Source organism: Macrobrachium nipponense, chromosome 24, assembly GCF_015104395.2.
Source record: "Macrobrachium nipponense isolate FS-2020 chromosome 24, ASM1510439v2, whole genome shotgun sequence".
Taxonomy (NCBI): domain Eukaryota; kingdom Metazoa; phylum Arthropoda; class Malacostraca; order Decapoda; family Palaemonidae; genus Macrobrachium; species Macrobrachium nipponense.
This window is the reverse complement of record NC_061091.1, coordinates 38,377,431-38,387,380: the sequence shown is the minus strand read 5'-3', so window position 1 is coordinate 38,387,380 and position 9,950 is coordinate 38,377,431. Positions and strand designations below refer to the sequence as shown.

At 35.1% G+C, this 9,950-nt stretch overlaps 1 protein-coding gene across 1 annotated transcript; it reads right to left on the bottom strand.

Moving 5' to 3' along the window:
- Positions 1-4,035: 4,035 nt before the first annotated feature.
- On the bottom strand, positions 4,036-9,574 carry LOC135202898 (uncharacterized). Its single transcript, XM_064232353.1, has 4 exons — positions 9,354-9,574; positions 8,460-9,060; positions 6,424-6,669; positions 4,036-4,269 (listed from the first exon to the last, which is right to left on the bottom strand). Exons 1-4 carry the CDS (start codon positions 9,572-9,574, stop codon positions 4,036-4,038), a joined length of 1,302 nt encoding a protein of 433 aa, XP_064088423.1.
- Positions 9,575-9,950: the final 376 nt, after the last annotated feature.

Genomic DNA, 9,950 nt, shown 5'->3' with positions numbered 1-9,950 from the left:
TAATAGTTCTGGTACTCATAGGAGTAAAGACGAGTTTTCTGTGCCAGACCCATCAAAATAGTAGGTAAGGTTTTGAACACAATAATGACGTCATAAGTAGCGATGCAAAAAAAAGGTGTTTTCTTAAAAAAAAAAAAAAAAAGAGAAAAAAAAAAAAAAAAAAAAAAAAAAAAACTTTTTTTTAACGCTGGCCAAAGAAAATAAAGGAAACATTTTTTTTTTTAATTCATCATTTTACTCATGAAAAGACATTTTCTTCTTCCTTGTTATGGTAAATGAACACAAGGGAGTTATTTATCACTAATTTTGTTATAATTACCATTCCCTAGCAAAAAAGAAATATCAGGACAATAAAATATTACTTTTCAAAATTCTACATTTAATACCTCAGTATGAAGAAGGCAAATTTACTGAAGTGTATAATGAATTAATCAGGATCAGTGGTGTCGTGGTCTAACATACTTGTCTAAAACATATACTACTATGAGATTCAGGGCCTCTGGAACACGGTCTTTTCGCAATAACTTTTTACCTATGCATTTCATAAATTTATAACGCTTATTCAGAATACACATTATATCTACACATAAATTTTGACTGTATTCTGCATTACGTAGGTTGAATAAATTTGGTACTTATAATGTAAAAGTGAGTTTTTTTGAAGACGGGCCAACTTACTCAGAGAAAAGGTTTCGAACGCACTCGTTACGTAACTTATGACAGCATTCCTTCCCTCTTTCTCGATGGATGATTGGCTATATGTAACGAAGGCTATACCTCTGGCAACAATGACATACAAATTTAAATACAAGCAAAGCAGTACACCTTTATGAACTCTGAAACCTCTCCACTGATATAATTGTCATAATGAACAAACCAACAAAATATGTTAATAAATACAAAAACACTTCGATTATTAATCTAACTCCCAAAATAAGTTTCCTAAGAAATTACTGTGTACTTTATAGGTCACAATCATATTGACAAGATGTAGGGAATACTTGATAATTTTCAAAAACATAGTAGACAAGCTTGATTTGATAACTGCTATATCCAATGTCAAGCAATTTTTATTTATTGGCTATCTACCTATTTACTGAAAAAAAATAGCCAGTACCATATTTTGGCTTTAAACCTTCACCAATAATTATCGTCAGAATGATGACTTCATGAGGCTCCACCCACTTTGGCCTCGTTATAATTCAGGATAACAATGAAGGCTATCATGGGCATTGTTGGATTACAAAATTTAACTTCTGGCTATAAAAATTCATTTCTCGAGTAGTTGTAAGAAGTGCTAAATGATCCTCAAGGATTCCAGCAGTTGGCCTAAACGTTTAATTCATGTATATTACAGCTATACTGTTGCGGCACTACTGCTACAGTAGTATTACTACGCTAGCACAGATACCCCACCCACATCTATGTAGCGTTCTGCCATTCATAGAGTCATTGGGTTTCAGAGCCGATAAAACCAGGTGAATGAGTTTCTGTCTGGTGGATGGGCGGGGCAACTTTTCGTCAAAAGGTATTTACCTTGCTTACGTAATGAATGTTTTTTTACTCTTGGCTCGTAATCATTGGCCATGGCGTCGGCCAGATAATTTTTACTCTATAAAAATTAAAACCATCGGGTTTAGGTTATTGATAATGCTGAAAAAATTTGTGTGTGGCTATAAATATACATATGTCAACTTTCAGCTACATCCATGCTTTGATAAGGAGCAAAGTAAAAAAAAACCGTGTTACAGAGGCCCTGAATCTCATGGTAACTTACATCCTTTCCAATTACTGACTAAACAACAAAAATTAACCCAAGAGACGTAAGTTTGTAACATGCTCTTTACAAGGCCAGTAAATTGCCTGTGTAAAAGGTGTAAGTCAGTAGACAACAGAGCTGAGGTAAGAGATAGAAGTTTGAAGCATGTTCAATACATGTACAGTACAGTACTTGATGAAATCATGTGCTCACTTTATTGACTGGACAATAGAAACTGATCTAAGTGACATTAGTTTGTAGCATGTTCAGTACATGCACAGTGCAGTACTTGTTTATACCAGGTACTCCCTCACAGCCCTTCAAATCATTGATTGGCCAACAAAAACTTATTATTGACCTAAGAATTATAAGTTTGTTGAATGGTTTATACATGTGCAATACAGTACCTATCTAAAACGTGCCCCCCTACATGGCTACATAATTTACATCCCTTCCAATCACTGACTAGACAACAGAAACTTGGTCTAAGATACCAGCCTGTAACAAGTTCAATAATTATACAGTACAGTAATCGCCTAAATTAGATAAGATATAGCTATCACATTCCTTAATTGCTTAACATAGTCTCTCTCTCTCTCTCTCTCTCTCTCTCTCTCTCTCTCTCTCTCTCTCTCTCAATTAAATTCACTTTTAAATGTGTTTATCTGTTTTAGGGCTAAGCCTAACATCATACAAACTAATTTTTATTAGATTTCAATGTCTTTCATACACTTTGTAGATGTGTCATTCACATATATAGAGTTTAAATGATAACCACGTGTCGATTTGTTATGCAAAAAAATCTTTTTTAAAAATAAATTAAATGAATGAATGTAAAGATATCTTTAAAAAAACGCGCAATAAAACTAGTTTTTTTGCCACATAAAAACACTGTTTAAAAAAAAATGGTTTTTTTGCATCGCTAGTCATGTAAAGAGAAGTTTACATATGGGGAAAACGTCTCTTCACTGTGGCTTTTCCCACTTGCCGATGAAATTCACTAATTGATATTAGTACCAATTATAGGCTACAGATATATCAGTGATGCGAAGCAGGATTTCTCATCGTCCACTTGATTGCATTATTATTATTATTATTATTATTATTACGACAGCTGTTTCAACGGCATTTAATTTATATAGAATCTTCTCAATTCTTCTTATTGTCTTTTTCTCAGCAGCATGTAGCTGGTGTATTAGGTTTCCTAAGGACATGTAAAGATTTTAATTTGTCTTAGGTTTATTCCTCTAACATGTCGACAGCGCACAGACAGTCATCTATGAGAGTATACAGTAAAGTGAATTAAGATACGTTTTACAAGTATTTATAGCATGCAAGTTCGTGTACAATCGGTGGGCGGGTCGGTGAGCAGGGATTTTAATTGGTCGTTGGATGGTAACGAAATCTCTCCCTGAGGCGTTAAGATCTGCGTGGTCTGGCGGGAGTTATTAGCGTGGGTTGGGTGTTGGTTGGGGTACCCACCTCTTGGGCGGCAGGTACTACTGCGGGCTTTCCAGGTGACATATCATCCGATCCTTCTCTTCTGCTTTCTCTCTCCGCTTCTTCCTCGCTTTCTCTCTCTCTTACTCTCTCTCTTTCTCTCTCTGCAAGTTCCTCTCTCTCTCTCTCTCTCTTTCTCGTTCGCTCCTCACTCTCTCTCTTTCTCTTTCTGCTTGTTCCTCTCTCTCTCTTTCTCTTTCTGCTTGTTCCTCTCTCTCTCTTTCTCTTTCTCTATCTGTTTGTTCCTCTCTCTCTCTTTCTCTTTTCTCTCTCTCTCTCTCTCTCTCTTTCTCTTTCTCAATCTGTTTGTTCCTCTCTCTCTCTTTCTCTCTCTCTCTCTCTCGTTCTTTTTTGGCTTGTTCCTCTCTCTCCTCTTTTCTCTTTCTCAATCTGTTTGTTCCTCTCTCTCTCTCTCTCTCTCTCTCTCTCTCTCTCTCTCTCTTTGTCTCTCCCCCCTCGATCTCTCCTCTCTCTCTCATGGCGGTATACAGAGTCGGTTGGTTTCTTGTGCTAGTTCTTCTTATGATGGTAGGAAGTAATTCTGTTTCTTTTACCGTGTTGATAGTCGTTTTTTTCTCTAATATGTGTAATTCTTCTAGATAATGTAGGCGTTTCTGGTCCGGTGCATGGTCAATAATTTCTATGTTCGTTATAAGTTCAGCTCCTGGTCTCCTGTTATGCTTTTCCCTGTAGTGAATGAAAATGGCCCCTTCTTGAAGGTGGCAGGAGAGACGCTTTGAGAGTCTGGTGGTGGTCATCCCAATATAAGAATGGTGTCATCCATCCCCCGAGCATGTGAATTCGTAGATGACACTCTTTCTCTTCAAAGACGTTTCTGGGGGCGCCGGGTTGTTTTTAAGAAGCAGCTGGCTGGTTTTCATGTTTTTGTAATAAATTATGAGGCTAATTTTATCGGAACAGGACGATTTGGCGCCGACTCTTTGGCGCTGACGATTTGGCGCCGCCATTTTGGCGATAGACAGTTTGGCACTCATTGTTTTGGCGATGAGCTGTTTTGGCGCCAAGAAACAAACTTAAGGATCATCCGCAAATTTGTGTTTCGTTTAGTAATCACCTCATTACACCAAAGGCTCGTCTGATTTGAGAATTGTAATATTAAACCAGTTATTACGATATTGAAGTCTTGTTTAGTTATCATATAATTTTACCAGTGTCTCGTTTAGTGATCATCTCATTACACCAAAGGCTTGTCTGATTTGAGAATTGTAATAGTAAACTAATTGTAATAGAGGCAAGCCAAAATTTTCACACAACGGATATATGTATGTGTTTGACAAATGTAGCAAAAACGATCCTTCTCTCAAGTTTTGGAGGTGTGAATCAAATAATGAGTGTAAAGGTGTATTCATACTAAGAAGCAGGAAGTAGTGAAAGAAGTAAATGGACATTCACACGGTGCGTCGGCAGTAAATGTGGAAGTTGCTGAAATTAAAAAAAGCGTAAAACGTAAAGCAGAGGAAACTTTTGAAGTGCCGTCATCAGTTTGCATTGAAAATAGCTCTCAAGCTGCTCTGGCAGCATTGCCAACTTCAGATGCCATGGAAAAAATTGTACGACGAAAGCGAAATCAAATATATTCTGCGCCTGCAAACCCTCTCAGTTTAAGTGAATATTTACGTGGTTTGGCATATAACTATGAAATGCATTAACATGTTGGTGAAAATATTTCATTTTATTTCATTTTTGTAGCATTTTAATACTGCATTGCTGAAAAAATAGAACCTTTTTATTTTTATGTTATTTTTGACCCATGCAAAATATATAACCACATGAATATATATATATATATATATATATATATATATATATATAATATATATATATATATATAATATATTATATGTATATATAATATGGATAATATATATATATATATATATATATATATATATTATATATAATTATATATCATATATATATAGATATATATGTATATTGTATATATATATATATATATATATATATATATATATATATATATATATATATAAATAATATTGATATATAATATATAATAATCTATGATATGGTATATATATATATATAATATATATATATATTATATATATGTATATATATATATATATATATATATAATATATATATATATATATATATATATATATATATATATTTATATATCCATATATATTATATATATATATATATAATATATATATTTTATTTATATATATATTATATTATATATATATTTATAATATATTTAATATATTATATATATCCTATATATATAATATATATAATATTATATATATTTCCATATATATATATATAATATATACTATATATATTTATATATATATATATATATATATATATCTATATATATATATATATCCAATATATTATATATAATATATATATATATATCTATATAATATATATATATATATATATATATATATATGTATATAATATGTATATATATATCATAGTTTTTTTTATTTTTTTTTTTTTCCTCCTTTTTTTTTTTTATTTTTTTTTATTTTTCTATTTTTTTTGTATTTTTCCTATTTCTATTTTTTATATTTATATATATATATATAGATATATGTTATATTATTATAGTATATATATATCAGGTCAGAAAATTTTCAAGCTGGCGCCAAATGGGCTAGCACCAAAATAACGAGCGCCAAAACCATTTAGCGCCAAAACAGCGGCGCCAAATCATCGTCGCCAAAAGATCGGCGCCAAAACGTACTGGACTCAATTTTATCACTTTCTGCAGTTGGGGAGACTGATTATTTTCCTTATAGTTTTCGTCTTCCAAATATCTGTGGTGCAAATAATTTTTATAAAATATTTTTATAGCTCTACTTTGGTCGTTAGTTTCGGTCGTTCTTTTATGGTGCCATTTATTCATAGAGTCCCTCGTTTGGCGTTCGACCATGCGCTTTGAAAAGTTACTGTTGATGAGGACTTGTGTAGACCTTTCGATCTCCCTGGTGGTTTCTCTCCATGTGGAACAGCGTGTAAGGGCGCGGCGGAGGAAGTCATCTACCACAGATCTTTTGTACCTATCTGGGGACTCGCTGGACCCATTAAGGCATAGACCTGGGTTTGTGGGTTTTTTATAAACCGTGGTGGTGTATCCCATAGGGGTCTACTGTATCCCTTACGTCCAGGAAGGGTAGGGCACCGACAACGCTGCGTTCACACGTGAAATGGAGGACAGAGCATTCTTTGAAAATCTTTCTTAAAGTTTCCAGGTCCTCTTCTAAGTCAACTCTTATGAAGGTGTCGTCTATGTAGCGGTAGTATTGGGGAGGGCAGGGGATCTTATTGAAAACCCTTTCTTCGACGACACTCATGTAGAAGTTGGCAAATAGAACCCCTAATGGGTATCCCATTGCCACACCGTCAATCTGGCAATAAATATGTCCTCTGTGGGTTGTGAATGGCGCCTTCTTGGTGCATATTTCAAGAAGGGCTTTAACCTTTAAATTAAATGTCTATCTCGAATCTGGGTGTGATCGATCTGCAAGAGGATCGCAGAATACACACTACAATCATGTCAAAACTTTCCCCTTTTCTGAGTAATAGTTTGTTTTGAACATGTGTGGGATACAAAGGCAAAGTTATCAAGTAGTGATTTCCTGTCTAACACTGTTGACTCTGGAAAAGTTTTATATTGTTGGAAACTCTAGGTACGTGCTGTGTGTACACTATCATGCCTTTGGTTGTGACTGAGAAGACTTATATTGCCATTTATTCCAATTTCTTTCGAATGCCAATTTCTCGGTTTTTTTTATTTATTTTTTGTATTTTTCATCAACAGTATTCTCTGGGGATGGGTGTCATCAACTTACTTCTAATGGAATTATAAAGTGATTTTGATGATAATTTAGAGGTTGCTGACAACTCTATATGGCAAGAAGCCAAGTTTGTGTACAGAGTTAGATGCCTGGAGGATGATCTTGAGATATTACGACACAAGAGGGGGAGAGAGGGGGAGAGAGGGGATGGGCCTCTGTGTTTTCTTGTGACAGATTACATGAGCTTATGTCAATAAATCATGACACACTGTAGAGAGAGAGAGAGAGAGAGAGAGAGAATAACATTTCTGATATGAAAGTAAATTACATCTTAGTGCTGATATTTTTACATAATTCCACTCTAGGATAATATGAGCTTATTCTATAAAACAATTAGCATTTTCTTATTTAATTTAGGTACCAAAATAATTCGTGGAATTTTGACAATTTGTTTGGAGAGAGAGAGAGAGAGAGAGAGAGAGAGAGAGAGAGAGAGAGAGAGAGAGAATAACATTTCTGATATGAGAGTAAATTACATCTTTGTGCTGATATTTTTACATAATTCTACTTTAGGATAATATGAGTTTATTCTATAAAATAATTAGCATTTTCCTATTTAATTTAGATACCAAAATAATTCGTGGAATTTTGTCAATTTGTTTGGCCAAAAAATATACCTTTTTTTTAGTTATTTTTTTTTTTACCTCTATGGGTCCGACACCTTTTCTGGCAGTCACATATTATAAACAGTAGTTTTAGGAAGGATTCCATCAATTTGTGTGTGTATATAGCTTATTTTGTATTTTTTGTAAATATTTTTGTAAATTATTGTTTGAGACAGAGAGAGAGAGAGATAATAATATTTCTTATATAACAGTAAATTACATATTAGTGCAGATCTTTTTACATGACTCTGTTCCAGGATAATATGAGTTTATTCTATATAAAAAAATTAGCCACTTCCTATTTCATTTAGGTACAAAATTTTTTTTTTTTATTTTGGCTTTTTTTGCCCCCCCCCCCCCACACCCTTTTTTTCTTGTTGCAGATTTTGACCTCTATAGGTCCCACACCTTTTCTGGCAATCACATATTGTAAATAATAGACTTAGGAATGAATCCCTCAATTTTTGTGTGTATAAAGCGTGGTTTGTATTTTCTGTAAAAAAATTTGTAAAGTATTTTTTTTACATACTTATTTTTTAAATATATTTGTAATAAATATTTAATTTGTAGATAGGTATGATTTATCTTCTCAGTAGTGTTCGGCAATGGTGAAATTGATTTTAGAAATTAAGATGTGCAGCATAGCTTCAGTTTTTGAATTTTCACAAATTTTTCTGGGCGCTTGGGTCGAGCTCAACGCCGCAAACCTTCAAAGGGGCACCAAAATAGCGATACCTGTCCAAGGTTTAGGGCTTCCACGGGAATGTTCAAAGCCTGTGTGTCTTCACATCTATATACTCTATCAAGGATGTGTTCAATCGTCTCGTCGACAGGAACGTTCGTGAAGAGGCCCTCGACGTCAAGAGAGGCGATGATACCTGTAGACGGAGAGTCTCGGAGATCACGTAAAAAGTTGGTAGACGACTGTAAACAATACCTGTCAGGGATATATGGCATGAGGAGTTCATTGAGTCTCTTCGCGATTTTGTAAGTTGGGGTTGGGATTTGGCTTATAATAGGGCAGAGAGGATTACCAGGCTTGTGGATTTTAACGGTGCCGTAAATATACCCTGGATTAAAGTCACCCTGGGCAAGGGGAAGCATGGGAGCATTCCTAGCGGCATCGATTCTTTCGACCGTCCTATTAATGCCTTGTCGGATGTCTTCGATGGGGTTCGTGTTGATTTTTCTGAATTTGGATTGATCAGCCAGTATTTGGTCCAGTTTCTCGTAGTATTCAGAGGTCTTGATGAGCACTAGGGCAGCAGCTTTGTCTGCCCTTCTTATTGTTATTTCTTGGTTTGCTTTCAGGTTTTTTGCAGTTTCTTTCAATTCTCTGGTAAGGATAGCGCTTATTTATGGGGAACCTTAGTTGGTAAGTGCTTCTGCTAATCATAAGGGTTGGAGGGAGTCGCTCGACCTGACCCTACCTTCGTCCTTGAGGGACTGAAAAGAGTCAAGGAGGACTTCGACCTCCAGGCGCTTGGCATGTGGGTTTGGCTTTTTTATCACGTGGGTATTGAGCCCAAGATTAAGGAGATCTTCGTCGGGTGACGGTTTATATTCCGTGAGGTTGATGAAATCATTCTTTTTTCGGGGAATTTTCAAACTTCCTCCATTAAGCCTCACAAGTTTCTTAAGTATGCCATTTCTCTCTTGCGGTAATCCTTCTGCTGCCGGCACTGGAGAGCGGCATCAATGTCTGGACGGGGGGTTCCTTGGGAAGCTGTTTGTCTCTGTGTTTGTAGTGTATCTAATTCTCTTTTTATTTCTCTCCTTTCTTTCTTCTTCTCTTCCAGCTGGTTTAGCACCAATATCTTCCTGAAGGATGTAGTGTTGTCTTCTCTCATCGCAACTGGATCATGGAGCCGCAGACGGGTATAATTAGGTAGGAGGCCTTCTCTGAGAGCAGTAGCATTCAATACAATAGCTTTTTCAACGGCATTTTATTTATATAGAATCTTCTCAACTCTTCTTATTATCTTTTTCTCGTCAGCATGTAGCTGGTGTATTAGGTTTCCTAAGGACATGTAAATATTTTCATTTGTCTTAGGTTTATTCCTCTAACGTGAGAGTGTACAGTAAAGTGAATTAAGATACGTTTTACAAATATTTGTAGCATGCAAGGTCGTGTACAATCGGTGGGAGGGTCGGTGAGCAGGAATTTTAATTGGTCGTTGGATGGTAACGAAATCTCTCCCTGAGGCATTGAGATCTGCGTGGCCT

Excerpts from the sequence above, each read along its gene's own strand:
- LOC135202898 (XM_064232353.1), bottom strand. The coding sequence starts at position 9,574 with ATGAGAGAAGACAACACTACATCCTTCAGGAAGATATTGGTGCTAAAC. Across the intron at positions 9,061-9,353 it reads ATGGCATACTTAAGAAACTT|AGAATTGAAAGAAACTGCAA; the intron begins GTGAGGCTTAAT and ends TATCCTTACCAG. Across the intron at positions 4,270-6,423 it reads GTGCCCTACCCTTCCTGGAC|CTCATCGCCAAAACAATGAG; the intron begins GTAAGGGATACA and ends GCGCCAAAACAG.